Source organism: Clarias gariepinus, chromosome 22 (assembly GCF_024256425.1).
Source record: "Clarias gariepinus isolate MV-2021 ecotype Netherlands chromosome 22, CGAR_prim_01v2, whole genome shotgun sequence".
NCBI classification, from domain to species: domain Eukaryota; kingdom Metazoa; phylum Chordata; class Actinopteri; order Siluriformes; family Clariidae; genus Clarias; species Clarias gariepinus.
In genome coordinates this window covers 3072010-3091600 of record NC_071121.1, presented here as the reverse complement: position 1 = coordinate 3091600, position 19591 = coordinate 3072010, and the positions used below count along the sequence as shown (strand labels likewise).

The 19591-nt window shown below is 39.2% G+C and overlaps 1 protein-coding gene across 1 annotated transcript in view; it reads right to left on the bottom strand.

The window, feature by feature from the left end:
* Nucleotides 1-19591, bottom strand: part of LOC128510252 (cadherin-4-like) — a 361255-nt gene that overhangs the window by 30464 nt on the left and 311200 nt on the right. Inside the window, exons 6-9 of the mRNA XM_053482395.1 lie at nt 9481-9636; nt 4941-5085; nt 2515-2687; nt 1801-1938 (exon numbers count right to left, since the gene is read on the bottom strand). Coding sequence (XP_053338370.1) covers nt 1801-1938; nt 2515-2687; nt 4941-5085; nt 9481-9636 — 612 coding nt within the window. The remainder of the gene's footprint in view (nt 1-1800; nt 1939-2514; nt 2688-4940; nt 5086-9480; nt 9637-19591) is intronic.

Here is a 19591-nt window from a genome sequence, read left to right as displayed (position 1 = left end):
AAAGCTTTTAGATGAATGTTTGGATAAAATCAAAGTTGTTTGCTCGAGCTACCTTTAAGAGGAACTTTTTTTTACGAGAATATATTAAATGTAAAATGTGGCTCAGGTGGCTAAGGCTAACCTAAGTCTGTTGATTTCCGAATCCGAGGATCTGGGTTTGAGCCACACCCCATACTACCCAGCCACGGCATGCAGTGCCCGTCCCATTCGAGAGATTGTTTGGTAAATGTTATAATTTTTGAAATGTTTTAAAACTGCATAATCTGTTTCCTTTAATCAGTTTGTCATGCATTTCCTTATTCCAACATTGCACATTTATAATATATATATATATATATATATATATATATATTTTTTTTTTTTTTATCGTGATTAATCGTGATTACATTTAGGCATTAAGCAATGATTAATAACAGACTATGACTTTGATTATCTAGATGAATTTTTTTCATCGATGGACAGCGTACATATTATATTATATTATTTTATTTCTAAAATCCTTTATGTACAATTTGCGTGTGTCACTGTCAGTGGTATTTGACATATTTTACTATTTTGTTAACACAGATCTCAGAGTTTCCCCAAAGTGTGAGTGTTAATGCTCTAGTTGAATAAACCCTCAGATAATGCTTTTTTTTCATACCTTAAATGTTTTTTTAAACTCCCCTAAATGAACTATTACGGGCTTTATATAAATGAGCTAGTCATAAGCCACGCCCCCTCCAGAGAGGACAGCAGAATAAGCAAAAAATAAGCTGCGGGAGGAGATTTTCTTATATGAGGTCACATTAGGGGAAAACATCAATTTGTCTTATTTAAGCCCTTGGCCAAAACAAGAATAGAAAAAAAGGATACAAATTGCTGATTTCTTTTTCTTATAGTTTTGTTACACGCACAAAATGGAGACCTATCTGAGTATCTAAACAAGACATAAAGTTCCAAAAAGGTTCTTTTTAGACCTTACTAAGGTGACTATTTATTAGCTTATTTAAATTTCTCATTTAAATTCTATAATATATAAAAGGTGAATAATTGATGAAAGTGAGGAATGGAACTCTTCAGGTCATGCTGTTGTGGGAAAGTAATCAGCACCAGGTTTGCGCTGTATGTGGGGGCTGACATCTAAAGTTGATTACTTTTCAATAACATTGCGGAGGCGAGGCTTTTATTCCTCATATATCATAGCAATATGTAGTTCCTGTCACCACTTACGGTACGTTATAGCGGCTATAAATCCTTCATTCACCAACCTCTGATTTTTTATCTTTTGAACTTTTATCTGTTTAACATCACTGTTTTCCCTAAGTGGAAACACTTATCCCAGTGTTTCACTAGTGCCTGGACACCATCAAGGTATAAAGTTTTCTCAGTAAACACCAGAGCCATGATCAAACTGCCTGCTCCATTTCTGATACCCCGGCCTCCCAGGAACTCCTTTAAACGTCCCAAACGTGTGGAAATGGCTTGGATTGAGGTGATGTGGCGGTAACTCCCAGCCGAGCTCCTGTAACGGTGCTGATCGCGTGTACAGTTCACACAGACAGATGCGTCTCTTTCTTCCGCAAGCTGCCGACAAGTTATCCGTCGATTTTCGGGGATCAGGCGTTCCACTGGCTGGATGTTCACAAGAACGACTGCAGGGAGCTCAGAGACACCTCATTCATGGACGTCTTTAAAATGTTTAATGCTCTATGACATGCGTATGTCCATTTTTATACTGGTCAGAAACCATCTCAGCAATAACACATGGCCCATACTGCACACACACACACACACACACACACACATACACATACACACCGTGCTCTGTGTGAACTCAGGCGGGTTGTCGTTGATGTCAGTGATGGCGATTAGCGCTGTGGCCGTGCTCGACAAACCGAAGTTCAGATTCCCCTCCATATCTGTCGCCTCGACGATCACTGTGTACTGAGGAACTCTCTGACACACACACACACACACACACACACACACACACGAACACACATCGAGGGAGAAAGAAGAACAGTGAGTTAAACAGATGGATGAACAGCTCTGTGCTACAAATGCCTTTTTATTCTGACAGAGTGCAGTAACAGGATTTTACAGCGTCTGCACACACACACACACACACACACACACACACACATACACACACACGCATGAATGCTGACACTGACACTTTAAATTTACCTCAGCATTTTCCAGGTGTGTGTGTGTGCGCGCACGCACGTGTGTGTCTCTATTTATTGCTCTGCGCTAACACGACTCTACATCACTCACTTTAATAAGCGAGAACGAGGGAGAGATGGTGAGAAACAGAGGACGACAGGAGGAGATCGAAATCTGACTTTGTTTCTGGATGGTATCATGATTCATTTTATTTCGTTCGCTTGCTGCAAACTGCATTATGGGTAATTAGGTTGTAATCATCAACCTTAAGTGGTTTGTTTGTTAGTTTCCTCTGTTTTATTAAAAAAACATTAGTGTGTGTGTGTGTGTGTGTGTGTGTGTGTGTGTGTGTGTGTGAGCGTTTACCTCTCTGTCGAGTCCAGCTGCGACTGTGACTATGTCTCCTGTCTCTCTGTTAATAGTGAACATATTTGGGATCGGGATGTGCGGGGTCTGCTGGAGAATCCGGTAATGCACCATGCCATTAGAGGTGGTGATGTCATCGGCATCGTGTGCTGTTACGGTCATAACCGTCGTACCTTGAGACACACACACAGAGTTATTAACTCCAGATGGTACTATATTGTTCCATTTATTAAGTTTCAATGATTTGTCCCTGAGAATTTTTTTTATATCACGTATCCCAGTTATAAAGCTGGGGTCAGGGTGCAGGGTCAGGCAGGATACAGCGCCCCCTGGAGCAGATAAGTTTAACAGTCTCGCTTAATGGCTTAATGGCAGCAACTTGATGGTGCTGGGGCTCGAACCCCCGACCTTCTGATCAGTAACCTACAGCTTTAACATTTTAAGCCCTAAATTAATATAAATCTTGCCTTCTGCTTTATTACTGGTTACAGAGTTTCAGTCTCATCTGTGATTGGTCAGATCTTCAGTAAGCCTGAAATGGAAACCAATCCTTCAGCACAGTTTATTTATTTTTTTTTTACCCATGCTTATTTGGTCTAAAGCAAATTTCCGTATTTATTTCATGATGATGAGGATTATTTTGCTATACTGTACCTGTTTTAGCAGTTGAGCGATGCCCCATTTACTTTTATAGCATCTTGCACACACACTTATTCAGTGTGATATTCTGTATGGATTAAGGGTCTTGCTTGTTTGGTGGCTCCAGGGTTTGAACCTGTAACCTTTTGACCTGTAGTGCAATGTGCTAACTGCTAACCCATACACAGAAATGTATGGCATTGACTTCACTAAAGTTTTGTTTTATTCCAGAAAAAAAAAATCCTTCCCTAAATCCCCCATTAAGTGCTCCATAGTATTTTAATCCTTATGTTTACACACTATAATGCAGGTCGATGGTTCGAGCCCAAGTTCTGCCAGGTTACCACTGTTGGCCCTTAAACCCGTCTGCTTCAGGGGCACCGTATAATTGCTGACCCTGCGCTCTGACCCCGGCCTCCTGGGATATATAAAGGATTTCACTGTGCACTAATGTACATGTGATGGATAAAGGCTGAACTTAATGTGACCAAAACAGTGCTGTTGTAGTTCACACTTCCACCATTAGGGGTCACTCTAAATTTCAGCGCTGAGCATTTAACTAAAAACACCGCGCAACACAACACAACACAACACAAGAGACAGAGCAAAACTTTATTGTGGTTGTCGATATATTTAGAGGGAAAAATGTTGCATGCTTTGTGAAACCCAAAATAAGATCTGAATTCTCAAGACGAATAAAGCAGCGCTGCACAAATTGTTGTGTGAGCAAAACCTGTTGGGTTTGCACTCTGCTATCTCTCAGATCCAATTATCTCTTGGAGGGTAAAAATAAATCGTGTCATTATCCAGCTGACGTGTTGGGGAAAAAAAGAGAGAGAGAGAGAGAGAAAAACAATATACGACAGGATAGAGGCGGAGAACCAGAGACGTTTCTGTCTATCTTTTTCTTTTTTTCTGTTGTATTGCGTTATTTCATCATCTCTGATGCAAGAAATGGTGCTATGGTGGGCATCATTATCCCTAGAGAAACTATCTCTCTCTCTCTTTCTCTCTCTAACACACACACATACACACACACACACACGCACGCGTTGACACAGTCATTCACGATAAGTTTAAGTTGCATCTTGGCAAACAGACCCCTCTATTCTGCCACATACAGAGAAAGAGAATGATGAAGTAGTTGAGAAAAAGTTGGACTGGGCAGTGTTTGTCCTGTCCTCGTGAAGTCTGTCTCATTCACCTAGCTGCCTATGGACAATTCGAAAGGGTCCTCATATTTAGATATGTTTTTTCTCGAAAAAAATTACCTCCTAATGGTCAAAATGTGAACTACAACTCCATGTAAAGAGATCATAAACATAAACATGCTGTAAATGGGGTGCAGGGGTGCACAAATTTTAGGACTTTAAGCTTGTCTGATCTTCACAATATTCGACATAGAGGACAGAATTACAGTACGGATCAGAGTTCAAGACAAGGAGTTACTCTTACCAACATGAAGTTCATTCTAATAACGACACACTCACCGGACACTTTATTAGGTACATCTGTTCCACTGTTTGTTACGGGAATATACAATAACTATCTCATCAGCCAATCAGATTGCGCCATCTAAATGCATTCCAGCATGTAGACACGGTCAGGATGATCCGATGAAGTACAAACTCATCACCAGGATGGAGAAGAAAGGTGATAAAAACTAACAATGGAACTAATAACAACATAGCTTGTTCCTATATCATAATTATGTTTTGTTTTTACTTGTTTGCGTGGGCTTTTTTTTTTATTTGCAGAATAATAAACTAAAGAACAACCCGTTCTACCTGGTTTGGATCCCTCCAACACGGAACCGTTGTAGATCTGGTTCTTGAACTCGGGCCGGTTGTCGTTCATGTCGATGACGAAGATGTAGAGGTCGACCGGCTGCTCCACCTGATTCCCGTTCATATCGACTGCGTGAGCACGAAGCTGTTTCAAACGAAGTTATTAGTAACTATGGTGACCAGAAAAGAGTTTATACTGTAGAAACAGTTAAAAGGCTAAAGCTGAAAATAAATCTGCTGATCTTTAATGTAATCAGTGATATTATTATTATTATTATTATTATTATTATTTGAGGTGGAAGCCCACGTACATGTCTGTGTGTCTCTCTGTACAGCAGAACTCTCTGTCTAACTTATTAATACAAAGAAATCCCATTCTGTAAGGTTGAGTATCTTACGCCTTGTTTAGACCAAAATGAGAAATGAAAAAAGTAGATAAAAGGATAAAGATGAAGTTTTGTCTTAAAACCACTCCAGCGTGTTAAAATTCACTTATACCACTTCAGCGCTGTTATTTCAGCCAAAGTGAAAATATAAACTGATCCCAGTAAAAATATTCACTTTATCTTTTCTAATTAATATCTATTGGTGCAGGTGTTTGTTTACATTGAGACAGTAGCGCATTAGTAGATTATTTTACAGTAGATTATTAAATCCCACACATAACTGTTCATAACATCACTTTTACTCTACATTTAGATTCACTGATGGTGCAGATTAAACTTCAGGCAGAGATCTAAAGACTGCAGGAGATTCAGTAAAGTCTGTCCAGACAGTTTGGTGTGATTCTGTGACAAAATCCGTCTGGACAGACATACAGACATACAGACATACAGACAGACTGAGACTGGTTCTGAGTTCTGAACATAAAAGGAAGTCGACATGAACGTCATCCTATTAGTTTACAGAATGAAAATTTGGTGAAGCCCTTCTATGAGTGGTGTGTGTGTGTGTGTGTTTTAGTGTCACATACATTATGTGTGCTAAAGTGGTGAAGTGAGAAAGCGTCACATTGTTTTATTTCTTTGCTAACACAAATCTTCCCCACATTTAATTAACTGGCTGCCGTTTTCTGTCCATCCTCATCACTCAACCACTTCGTTTTCACCGAATCAGAGAAATGACACATAAACACACAACAAACATTATAATGTTGCTTATGCTGTTGGTTAAGACTCTTTTCATCAATACCCTGCTTGCATAAAAAGTGTGTGTTTACGACACACACACACACACACACACACACACACACACACACACACACACACACACACACAAATACAGTACGTATATGTACAACTTTATAAATTAGCATTTTAATTGAAGTGAGACTGATAAGACAGTATGACACAGTGTGTCTAATTGAGGTGTTAGCGCAGCAGATTTAACTTAGCTCAGGGCACGCTCACACTCACACACACTCCTGCTCACACACACCTACACACACATACTGTACACACACACACACCATAGTGAATGAAACCGTTTTGTAGAGTAAAGTAAAATGATTGATGTTGTATCCATTTCCCAAACACTTTTTTTAGTCTCTTTGTGTCACTCTTTCTGTCTACATCTCTCTCTCTCTCTCTCTCTATCTCTATCTCTCTCTCTCTATCTCTCTCTCTATCTCTCTCTCTCTCTCTCTCTCTCTCTCTCTCTATCTCTCTCTCTCTCTCTCTCTCTCTATCTCTATCTCTCTCTCTCTATCTCTCTGAGGTTAATTTCACTTTAGTTTAGTTTTTTTCCTACATTGTTTGATCCATCGGGGCAGCCAATATCCGTCATGTGTAGCTCTCTGTGTGTGTGTGTGTGTGTGTGTGTGTCTGTGTGTGTGTGTGTGTGTGTGTATATATCTCCAGGGCTCTAGCTGTGATGTGGTAATTCAATAAGAGGCCGAGTCAGAGATTAGGCACACGTTTAAAGGAGAGGAAATGTAATTCTGTTCTGGAATTAAAGTTATTATCTTCAAACAGATGGAGGGATAGAGGAGGAGAAATAACACTGTCTGCCCTCCACCATCTCATATTACAATGCTGAGGGATAAAGATTAGGGTGCGTATCTCTTTCCGTTGGAGGCGATTCGATGTGCGGTGCGATATGTCATCAATGATCAGACGTGGAATATGTGAAATATCTGTTTAATCGGGAGGACAATGCAATAAGATTTACAGATTGTTGATTATAAATTTAAATGTTTTTAAAGCTTAAGGAATCAGAAAACACTCTGAAAAGAACAGAGGCCACACCTACTTTTCCCTAAATTGACTGAACGTTGACTACGCCTCCTCTACTGACAGTGACAGCTACGAAGGCCACACCTGCTTTACATGCAGAAACCACACCCCTATTACTGTGACAGATAGGTGCAGAGGCCACGCCTACTTTATTGAGACTGATAGGATCGGAGCCCACACCTTTACTGTGATAGACAGGTACAGAGGCTTGTACAGAGGCCACGCCCACTTTATGCAGAAAGATAGGATCGGAGGCCACACCTCCTTCACTGTGACAGGTACAGAGGTCACGCCCATTTCATTGTGCCAGTATATATCAGAGGCCACACCTTCACTGTGCCAGACAGGTACAGAGGTCACGCCCATTTCATTGTGCCAGTATATATCAGAGGCCACACCTTCACTGTGCCAGACAGGTGCAGAGGCCACGCCCACTTTATTGAGACTGATAGGATCGGAGGCCACACCTTCACTGTGCCAGACAGGTACAGAGGCTTGTACAGAGGCCACGCCTACTTTATGGAAACTGATAGGATCAAAGGCCACGCCTCCTTTACTATGAGAGATAGTTGCAGAGGCCACACCTACTTTACTGACACTGATAAGATCAGTGGCCACACGACCTTCATTGTGACATACAGGTACAGAGGCCACGCCTACTTCATTGAGACTGATAGGATCAGAGGCCACACCTTCACTGTGCCAGACAGGTACAGAGGCTTGTACAGAGGCCACGCCCACTTTATGCAGAAAGATAAGATCGGAGGCCACACCTCCTTCACTGTGACAGGTACAGAGGCTAGTACAGAGGCCACGCCCACTTTATTGAGACTGATAGGGTCAGAGGCCACGCCTCCTTTACTGTGACAGGTACAGATGTCACGCCCATTTTATTGTGCCAGTATATATCAGAGGCCATGCCTCCTCCACTCTGACAGACAGGTACAGAGGCCACGCCTACTTCATTGAGACTGATAGGATCGGAGCCCACACCTTCGCTGTGATAGACAGGTACAGAGGCTAGTACAGAGGCCACGCCTACTTTATGGGGACTGATTATTGACCACGCCCCCTTTAATGAAAGTGGTAGGTATATAGAGGCCACACTTGCTTTATTGAGATTTAAAGAAAGTGGAAGGGGAAACCATTCCTCCTTTATTTATGCCTCTTTTACTGTGACTGACAGATTAGGAAGTCTTATTTTTTTTTCTTAAGGCTTATAGGATAGAACTGACTATTTCAAACTCATTCATTCACTCATTCTTTATAGCGGTTATCCTGTACAGGATCACAGCAGGCCTGGAGCCTCTCCCAGGGGACATCCTGGAGGAGATGCCAGTCCATTGCAGGGCAAAAGCACTCCCTCTCACACTATGGGCGATTTGGAAATGCTAGTTAGCTTAATCTGCAATTCTGCAAGACTGTGGGATGAAACCGATTACCTGGAGGAAATCAACAATGAACTCCACAGACTTCAGCTTGAACCCTTGACCCCTTGACCCTGGAGGTACAGGGCAAAAGTGGATCACCAAACACCATCTTGCTGCCATTCTGAATCATTTTCTAATTCAATTTAGATAAATAATAAAAAAGTGCGAGGGGTGATATTTACCCATCACCCTGCTTTAACTTTTTTTTCCCTTTCAGTCTCATTTTCTTTCTGCTTTCCTGTATCTGCTCATCTATCTGAGAGAAGCTGTTCTGATGGTCCTCATTATCCCGATGTTGTTCCAACTTGAAAGCAGCTTCGTATGTTAATTAGCGTTCGATGTGTTCACCTCCTCCTGCTCCATGTTTGGAGCCGTTCGAGAGCGTGACGATGCTAATTGTGCATTTAGCTCAGAGCCAGGATCGTTTTCTGAGGAGTAACAAAACAGTGACATCCTTTCTACAGCAATGCAAACATCAAGCATCAAACACTCTCCATGTGGAGCCAAGAAGACGACAGAAGACGGTTTGGTACCTGAGCTTCGACAAATTTACGCATCCGGGAATCTACACTGATGTTACATTAGTGCTCGGTTAATTAACAGCAAGAGATGATTTAACGAGTGTCAAAATAGCTAATGAGGAATAAAACTTGACTTTCAACCCACGACTTCTGTCAGGAGAAGAAAAAAATGAACAATGCGCACGACAGATGGTAAGCACCAAACGTCTGGGCGAGGGGTGAAGATTCAAGTACAAGGATTTGTCGCTAAAGTACAAAATTACACGCTACATTGTTAAAATGAGACTAGCTTGATGCTGTTTTTTTTCTCTTGATAGCTTACAAGACGGCTAGCGGATTGGGCTTGGGCACTTACATGGTAGGAAGAGCGCTCCTCTCTGTCCAGAGGCTTGGTGACGTACATCTTGCCTTTCTCTGGATCGATGTTGAAGACTTCATTAGGTGGCTGATCCGCTCCCATGCCCGTGATGCTGTATCTGATGTTAATGGAGCGATCTTTATCTGAACGGATCTACAAAAGACACCGAAAAAAAAATCTGTCATGTTGCCTTTTTAAATAGTTTTGAGACACTTTAGTAAACTTTTAAATCAGACCCTATGACCATATATACAGTCTCATTTACAGTACTCACTCTTTAGCCTATTCCAAAAGACGTACAGTATGGCATGAGGCGGGGTACACCCTGAATGCACACTATGGGCAATTTGGGAACGTCAATTAGCCTAATCTGCATATCTATAGTATGGACTGTGGGAGGAAACAGGAGCAGCTGGAGGAAACCCACCAAGCATGGGGAGAACATGCAAACTTCATGCACAAATAGGCGGGCATCGAACCCAAACCCTGGTGGTGGAAGCCGACATTTTTAACCACTACACCACAGTGTTGCCAAGGCTATTAACAAGAAATAAAGGTTCCTTTAAGATGTTTTACACACTCCGGTCCATAAGTCTTTGAAGTTTTGACATCTGCCTGGACATTTATTAATTTTTTTTTTACTGAATTAAAAGTACATCAAACCCTTATTACACGTAATGAAAATTTCCATTACAGCCCCAATGTCTGACAGCAAAAAAAATGTGTTTACCATGCTTTTTGTACATGTTTTTGTATTTAATTTGCATTTAAACAACAAATAATAAATTGAAATAATGTATTCAACAGATAATCTTTTAGAGAAAGAATCCATACCCAGGTTTTTTTTTACTTTTTTTCATAAAAATGTTAAACTGAAAGATACAGGAACAAAGCACTTACAATAAATGTCACATTTCCAAAAAGAGATTTTTATTTTGGCAGTTTGGAGAAGAACTAAGACGTAAGAAGTATTACAAGCTGTCACAAAAAAAATTGTGCATCGTTTCTTTGAGCCACGAGGGTGTTACAAAGCACAAATGTGTAAATTGCTAACATCAAAATTGTTTTGGTTATATCAGTGTAAATTCCAGATGATTTTGCAAAACGCTATAACTCCACCTGACACAGTTTTGTCCTGAAGGATAAATCAGCTGGCAGTTATGTTTGTTCCAATGTCATGTTGGGATTTCATGAAAAATATACAGATCTCATGCTTTGATTATGTTTTTTAGTTACTGGCAGCAACTTGGAACAAGGACAAAAGTGTTGACCTTTGTTGCACATAAAACCCTTAATTGTTTAGAAACTATACAAAAACCTCAGTTTGCGGCACCATCAGCCTCTCCCGTTAACCAGTTTCAGTTCCACTTCAGTACGGACATAAGGTTATGATAGAGAAAAAATGGTTAAACAGGACGTATAGCAGATATAACCAGGTGTACCAAATGCAGCAGCTTTCCACACGACATACGCACTATAATTCATGTTGCGTGTAGTTATAGTGATCTCCTAAGTGTTGTAGCATTATCTCTCTGCTGAAGTTTTTTATTTTTTTAAATATTATAATTTGGCAAAATGGATAAATGTCAGAAAATGGCATTTATCTCCTTTTGCTAAAAAATATTCACATTAGCAGAAAAAAAACACACACCCCATAAATGAACCACTGATTAATAATTAAACATCAATCCAGATTTTAAATATCAGCAGCACTGTGTGTAATATAATTCATGATTTTTAAGCACCATGAAAATGCAGAAAAGTCAATATCAGATGCACGACATTAAGCGACTATTAACACTACCAGAAACGTACAGTAAGTGTGTGTAAACTTTCCAACTCTCATACGAGTCAGATTGTAAAAATTCGTATAGATTGGCGAGATCATTTTATACATCCTCGCTCCTCCCGAGGCCCACAAGAGTCCATTAAGATCTGAGACAGAACACAATCAGAGCAGCAATCACACACACCTTCCACCATCCATCATCCTGCTTCTCTCTCCCAGCTACAGATGTCATTAGCACTGTGAGCACACACACACGCACACACACACACACACACACACAGAAAGTGTTATGTTCTCCAAAATTGGGACTACATCACATGAGAAATTCAATATCTCCATCTGGAGGAAATAAGCAGCGTCATTTTTCTTCTGTTTGGAGTTCCTGACAGTCAGAGTTCCCTATAGCGAACGCTCACGTTGCACATTAAGTGTGCGTATGTGTGTGTGTGTGTGTGTGTGTCCGTGTGTGTCTGTCTTAGATACAATGCTCACGCAAGACTTTAAGAGCTTTGCGTTATTGCTGTAATTAGACAAATGACAACAGGCGGATTTAAACAGAGTTACTAAGGAAACAGGCGGTGAATTTCTTCCGAGGATAAAGTGGCACTAACACGGTTGAGAGGGAATTTATTGTTATACATTATCATGGTTATGGTGTTTCTGTACACACATACACATGCTTATGAGATAAGTAGGAGCATGTCATAAAAGCCCACACTATATAATAAAAGTACTTTAAATTAAGGTGGGGCGGGCGGGGGGAAGGGGTGAGGGAGGGGGGGGGGGTTGTTCATTTGCAAAACAGAGGAGACTGTGTGAGAAGTGAGAAAAGACTTGCACTTGACTTAGGGCTATGTGTTGTTTTACAAGATCAAAGGTGGCAACTTGTTACTTATTCCACGGCTAAAGATACAATGTAAAAATGTAGGTCTGTGTAATTGTTTATATACTCTGTATTATTATTCTATTCAATTCCATTACATTACATTTTATTCGTATAGCGCTTTTAACAATTGACATTGTCGCAAAGCAGCTTTACACAATCAAAAGAATTATTTAAGTTTGTATGAAATGTGCGTGTGTATGAATCAAAATGATAAGATTGTCACTGATGAGGATGAAAAACTCCCTGAGATGGTAATAGGAAGAAACCTTGAGAGGAACCAGACTCAACAGGGAACCCATCCTCATCTGGGTGACAATGGATAGCGGGGATTGATCTGCATATACTATGTGAGACTGGAAGCTCAGTATAAGTATATTATATTTGCATACAGTATTTCGCAAATCAGGGTCTGATGGTTGTAAAAATGTTCATATCTAGTTAGTATATTGTAGTGTTAATCAATTATCAATCAACATAAAATATGTTTTTTTTCCATGACTAAGCGTCTCAATGTGCTGCAACAGGGCAACGCACCAATTCTTATCATTTTCTTATTCATTAAAAGATCAATAAAAAGGCAGTGTGATGTGTTACAGAGTGGAAAATCCTCTTTCATTAAAGCGTTTTTCTGGATAAAATGTGTTACAAAGCACTAACACTGTTGGCTCCTTCCATATAACAAAATTATAGGTGGGCCTCCAAGTGGCACACTATGGTGATGCTGTAACCCCCAGCAGATGGAGGCCTGGAGAGAGCTGATTGGTCACACAAGCGGATGGAGCGAAGAGCGGTGTCCTCTGAGTGTGTTATGGCCCCGCCCGAAACGGCGGGTGAACGAGCAGTTCAAAAACATGTGGCTGGCAGGAATCACCTTGTTCAGAGGAAACATGTGATAGTCTTCGGCTCTCCCTGATTGGTAGTTGTGGCCTTGATGGGGGACACACCGATGATGGGTGGGAATCAGATACGACTACATCAGGGAGAAAAACCGGGGACAAATCCAAGAAAAAAAAAAAATTATAATGTGTTGTTGGGATGCAGCCAAAGTTATAAAATTTCCCTGTGCAGTATGTGGTTTGGGAAACAGCTACTGACGCTAAAGTAACTGTTTATAATATAATCAGTAACCAAAAAATATGGAGAGGCATGACTATTTTATTTTCCAAAAAAAGAAAGAAAGAAAAGAAAGAAAAAAAGAAAGAAAGAAAGAAAAAGAAAGATAACAGTTCAGATCATGGAAAAGATCTGCATGGAGTTTGCATTCAAGCGTCCAAAAAAAAAAAAAAAACAGGGCTAGAAAATAAGGACTATGTTTTATTTGTTTTTCCTTTTTTTGTTTTCAAATGTAGCAGGATGCCACATAAAAGGCAAGGTTCTCTTATTTGCAAATTTTGAATGAGGACGAAACGGACAGAAATACACACTTCTGTCATGCTTTAATGTGACAGAAGGTTTTAATCAGGTAAAAGTAACGGCCATCAGAGCTGTTATGGCTGCTGAGCTGACACATCCAGAGCGAGAGAGAGAGAGAGAGGGAGTGGGTGAGATGTTTGAGATGTTGGTCTGGGACTGCTGTGTAATTGGGTCTCATTTCAGGGCATTTTTCCATTTAGAGCCCAAATTGGCTCCACCTGATGCTGACACTCTCACACTATTAGGGACCAGACGCTAATGGAGTACCAGTGCATGTAAACACTGTCCCAGTCCACACCTGGACCTGAACGCCCACACATGGGATTCTATTTAGCGTAAGTTTTTTAAATTCACACATTCAGTATTTTTAAAATAGAATAATAAATAAATAAAAAAAAAAAACCTTGTGCAACCTATTTATAATGTGGTTAGGTGGGGAAATACTCAAAATACATCGTCGTGTGGTGTTAATTCTGTGACAAAAGCACATTTTCTTGTGGTTGCTGCACTTTTTTTGTCTCTCTGCTCTTAATCAGTGCATCATGATATTTCCAAGACTCTCCATATGTAATCATTATTGTTTCCTTAACAACGTAACAGGAAAAAATACAACTGATCCACCAAGTGGAACTTTTTAAGAACTTGTATTATATGCAAATTTTATTGAATATATTATTTAATCAAGGGCATTTATAAGTTGAACGTTTTAAAACTCAGATGATTTAATATTAAACTTGATATTTTAAAAACAACAACATTCACTCACGTCATCATCTACAAAAGGTAGAACATGCACAGGTCTATAAATGCACACAAAGGCGGGAATCGAACCCACACCCTGGAGGTGCAAGGTGACAGTGCTAACCTACTACTACTAATAATAAACTAATGTTGCAGTAAATACACTTGAAAATACAAATTAACAAAACTTGAAGACAAAACCATTTATTAATTCATTTTCTATAGCACTTCTCGTGTATACCGGGTCATGGGAGGCCTGAAGCCTATCCCAGGAGACATTAGGTATGAGTCGGCCCGCGCACACACACACACACACACACACACCTTGCTAACCACTATGACACTGTGACATATTTTTAATATGTACTATATATAAAAATCTAATATATTAACTTTAGATAACATGATTTTAACTCATTGATTGATTTGATTAATTGATCAACTGAGTATCTGATTGCCAAAAAAAATTCATTCTTGTATTATTATTAAAAAAGGAGGAATTTTGCTACAAGGGGGCGCTATTCACTTCAAAACAGCTTTTGTTAGCTGCTATATTTAAGTGTAAGAAAAAATTAACAACTATAAATTTAAATAATTCTTATTAACATGACTGATGCAGAAACATCGTCGTGTTTCCAGAACAACTGCTTTGTCTCTGCGATTTTTTCCCCCAGTTTTTCAGCAAAGTGTGAGAATCTTCAGGCGCTAATTTAATAAACATGACCCAAACAGCTCAGAGGCAGAATTCAGAACGATTACACAGTCAAGTGGAGAAAAAAAATATATATTCCCCCTCCTTCATCTCCTCTCTCTCTCTCTTACTCGCTCTCAGTTTTAATAGGAGTGGAAAAGGAGCATAAAATCTAAATTAATTTAATCTGACAGTGTGCCGAGCCCAGCGCCCCTTTCTCGTACCGTAGAGGTTAGGACTCGGGACACGATACATGTTCTGCACTTTTTTCTCACCATCTACATGAGTGACTTGATGGAAAAACTGACACTTTGGTTTTTTTGTTTGTTTGCCTTGGATTTGTTTTCTACTTTTTCTTCCTAACCCAGTTTGTTCATTGTCTACTTCCTGTCATTTTTATTTTTTTCCACAGTATACATAGCAGTAATGTCTCTCTTGTTTTCCTTCCTTTCTTTCTTCTTTTTTTCTTTCTTCTTTTTTTTCCTTAAGCAATTTCCCTCTGGGATTAATAAAGTTCTTTGAATCTTTCTTTCCACTAGATATAGAGGGGAAAAAACTTTTCTATTTCTCTATTCTATTTTGATTGTCGTTTAAAGTCTCCCTCCTTCTTTTCATCCTTTCCTTTGACTGTATACATAGTAAGAGTGACATTTTTCCTTTTTGTTGTTTTTTATTTTTTATCATATTTTCTTTCTTTCTTTCTTTCTTTCTTCTTTCTTTCTTTCCACTATATAGAATAAAAATGTATTGATCTTCTTTATCTTTTTGTTTTATCTTTTTGTTCTTCATTCTTTTTCTTTTTTTTATTTGTATGGATAGCATAAAGCCTTTTTTTTGCTTTGTCTCCTCTTAGACCTTTTTTTTCTTTCTTTTATAAAGTAGAATAACTTTAATTTTTTGCCTATTTTTGTCTTCTTTCTTTCTTCCTCTCTTTCTTTCTTTCTTTCATATGTAACAAGAATGTAATTTTTCCCTTTTCTTGTTTTTCTTTTGTATCATATTTTGTTTATTTCTTTTTTCTTTTCTTTTTTTTTATTCTTTCCTTTTTGTCTTTTCTTTCTTTCACTGGATACTGAAACCTTTTGTTTAGGCCTGAGTGACATTAGCTTTAAGCACTGGGCTACTTCCCTTCCTCTTATATCAGCTGACTTCAGTGGGCGGGGCTTCAGAGCGAGATGTGGGTGAAGGACATGGGATTGGAGTCTAACTCCACCGCTGGATCAGAAGCATCGCTGGTTGCATCTGTGGCTTCATCTTCAAATCTGCAATTGTGTATCGCTTGAGGAATTTATTTAAATAAATAAGAGCGTGTTGCGCGGCTGATGTAAGGGTCAGACAGAATCTGTTAGGAGTAATAATTCATTTAAATGCATGAAAATTTGCTTATTTTTTCTGTTTAAAACTTTCACCTGGAAATTAGCATACGGGCCAAAATCTGCTGTTAAACTTCCACTTTATTCCACTATTGCACTGTTTCACTGTGTGATTGGCACCTTTAGCTGATCTCTCTCTCTCTCTCTCTCTCTCACACACACACACACACACACACACACACACATAGAGAGAGAGAGAGAAACAAACAGGCGAGACGAGTGTGTGCTTTCCTCGGGGTAATGAATGATAATTGATTTAGTTTGAAGCACACTAGAAGGAAAAGGCTCTCACCTCATCTCTTGCTCCTTATTAGAGAAAAGATGAAGAGAAGGCACAAGTGTATACGTGTGTGTGTGTCTGTGTGTGTGTAACTCGCCTAAAACTGTGTAAATTACTTATTTGTCACTGGATTGAAGCAAAACTTCCTTTGTTACAGAAGTTGTGTTAAAGGTGTAAAAGCCACTGATTGATTATATCACACACACACACACACACACACACACACACAGGTCTCGGTCAGACACTGGCATCAGTGTGCTCATCGTGATCAGTTCAGGTCTAAACGTTTAATTAAAATGTCATCAAAAACGTTTTATAAACAACCAAACGAGTCGCGTATTTTTTTTCTTGTTCCCTTTAAATCTTGCATAAATGACATCACTTTCAACATTTAGGTAGGAAATTAATTAAAATGACATTTTAGCACATTTCCTTTTTTTCTTTCTACTTTTTTTTACACTGTATAGTGAGCAAGAATTCTTTTTGCTTTTTGCCCTCCCATCTGTCTATTTTTGTTTGTTCTTCCCTTCTTCCTTCTTTGTTTTTTTACTATATGCATCTTTTTTCTCCTGCTTTTCTGCTCTGTCCATCCCTCCGTCCATTTGTCTTTCCTTCCCTCCTTTTTGTTATACAGAGATCTAAGTTTTTTTGTTCTTCTTTCTATTCTTGAATTTATTTGTATCGTGAATTATCAGTTTGTTTTGGATGTTATTTGTTTTTACACTAATATAAACGTTGCCCGGCCAATAAATAAACAAGTTAACAAAACAAACAAATAAACAGATGAATCAACAAAACACAATATTTCTAACATCTCATCAGCTTTTAGCTTTGATCACACACACACACACACACACACACACACATTCTGATGTCCAGTTTATATGATGATGAGCATCGCTTCATGCTCTTCCCTTCTCACCCTGACACGCCCATCACTCTGGAATAGGCTCAATCTGGACTCATCAGGTCACATGACCTTTTTTTCAATACTTCAAAGTCCTTACTTTACTGTGGTTTTCTTATGGACACACAGCTGTTTAGTCCCAATCCTGTGAGCTCTCATCATTAATGTGTATGTGTGTGTGTGTGTGTGTGTATGAAAATTCTCTTACTGTCACTATTAAACATAGGTGTATTATCTACTGTTAATTTTTTAATGCACCTTCACCAAGCGTTTGAGTATATCTCAATTTAATAGAAATATCTCAGTTTAAAATCAATAAACACAAAGTTGAAAAGAAACTCTATTAATTCTAGCTGTAAATTTGAGAGTTTTGTCAGGAATTTTCTTAATTTCACTCACCACAATGTTCTTTAAATGCACAAAGTATTTATTAAATACATGAATAAAATGGACTAAAATGAATGCATATGAACACAGAAAGACCTCCACTGTGTAGAAAGTCAAGATTTCTCTTCTCACTCTTACTGAGTTTTTTTTTTTAATAAACTTTCTTTTTAAAAAAAAAAATCTTTTCTCATTAACAGTTGCCGAACCTGTAATCTCGATCTGTAATTGTATGTCAATTCCACTCCAGATGGCCACGACATGATATTTTGGGTCTTGTAACACATGTGCCTCCCGTCTGCACAGAATAGCGAGGTCTGTTCGCAGTTATTATTACCGGAGTTGTTAGAAATGCTTTCGAAAGCGACAGATGCTTTACTGCGTCCTGATGATCTAGTGTCGCAACGTTTGTTACGATTTTCTCATTTTCTCTAGAAAACTTCACCAGAAACTGTTAACATGCATGATGATGATGATATGCGCCTCGCTGGATGTGACATCACCCTTCCTGTTACTCCAGATGGCGTGAGCGACAATTATACGCCCGATTTTATTCCTTCACCAAGAATTGCATCATCCTTTAATGGTAAACATTTAGAACAAGGTTAAAGTTCCTATTGGTTAAAAGTATACTATATGGACAAAAGTATTAGTCCAAACCTGCAATAACATTGTATCCAAACACATGTACTTTAATATGAAGTTGCAGCTATAAAGGCTTCCACTCTTCTTGGAAGGCCGTCCACAAGATTTTGGAGTGTTTCTGTGGGAATTCATCCCTATTTATTCTGTAGAGCATTTATGAGGTCAGGCACTGATGTTGGACGAAAAGGCCTGGGTTGAATGGGGACGTCCGTTCCAGTTCATTCCAAAGATGCTTGAATGGGTTGAGATCAGGGCTCAATGTTCGGACCGGTCAAGTTCTTCCACACCGAACTTATTAAATTGTGTCTTTTCTTCAGTGGAAAGGAAAAACTCCCTGAGATGGCGTGACATGAAATCTGATCTCTGCCATTCTGATTTGGGCGACTTCTAGATGTATTTCTTTTTCTACAATATGTGACCTCAGGTTAAACATCATTCGACTTTTATGTCAATCCATCAAAACACTCGTACACAACTACCTCGCACTAGGAAAGATTGAGGATTTCAGTGGCGGGAGAGTGATGTAACGAAGAATGTGCTGCTGCAGCACACTGGAACAATGGACTAGTCATATCTAGTTGCAACAGTTCATAGAGGTTCCCCAAAGTGTGTCTGTTAATACTCCAAAATCTCACATAATGGTTTTATTATTAAATCTCAAATTCTCTCTGCTTTAATGCTTGTCAAAAAGGCACCAGTTCAGTGTCTATGTCCATAAGCATCTTCCTGAACCATTCCCCGTGACGGGTGAGCCAGTCCCCACTACTGCCAAACCACACCACACCACACTCCTTTGCCGAAACGGATGTGATGCACGCCCATCATAAAAACAAATCTACAGTCAAACTCTATTGGCTCTAGCTATAATTAGAAAAAAAAAGAGTTTTGAGATTTACCAAGCATTACCAAGAACTTTAGTAATTTCACCCACTTGCCACAATTTCCTTTTAATGCACAAAGTTCCATTAATATAATGTCTGTATTCGGTTCCCTGGTGCT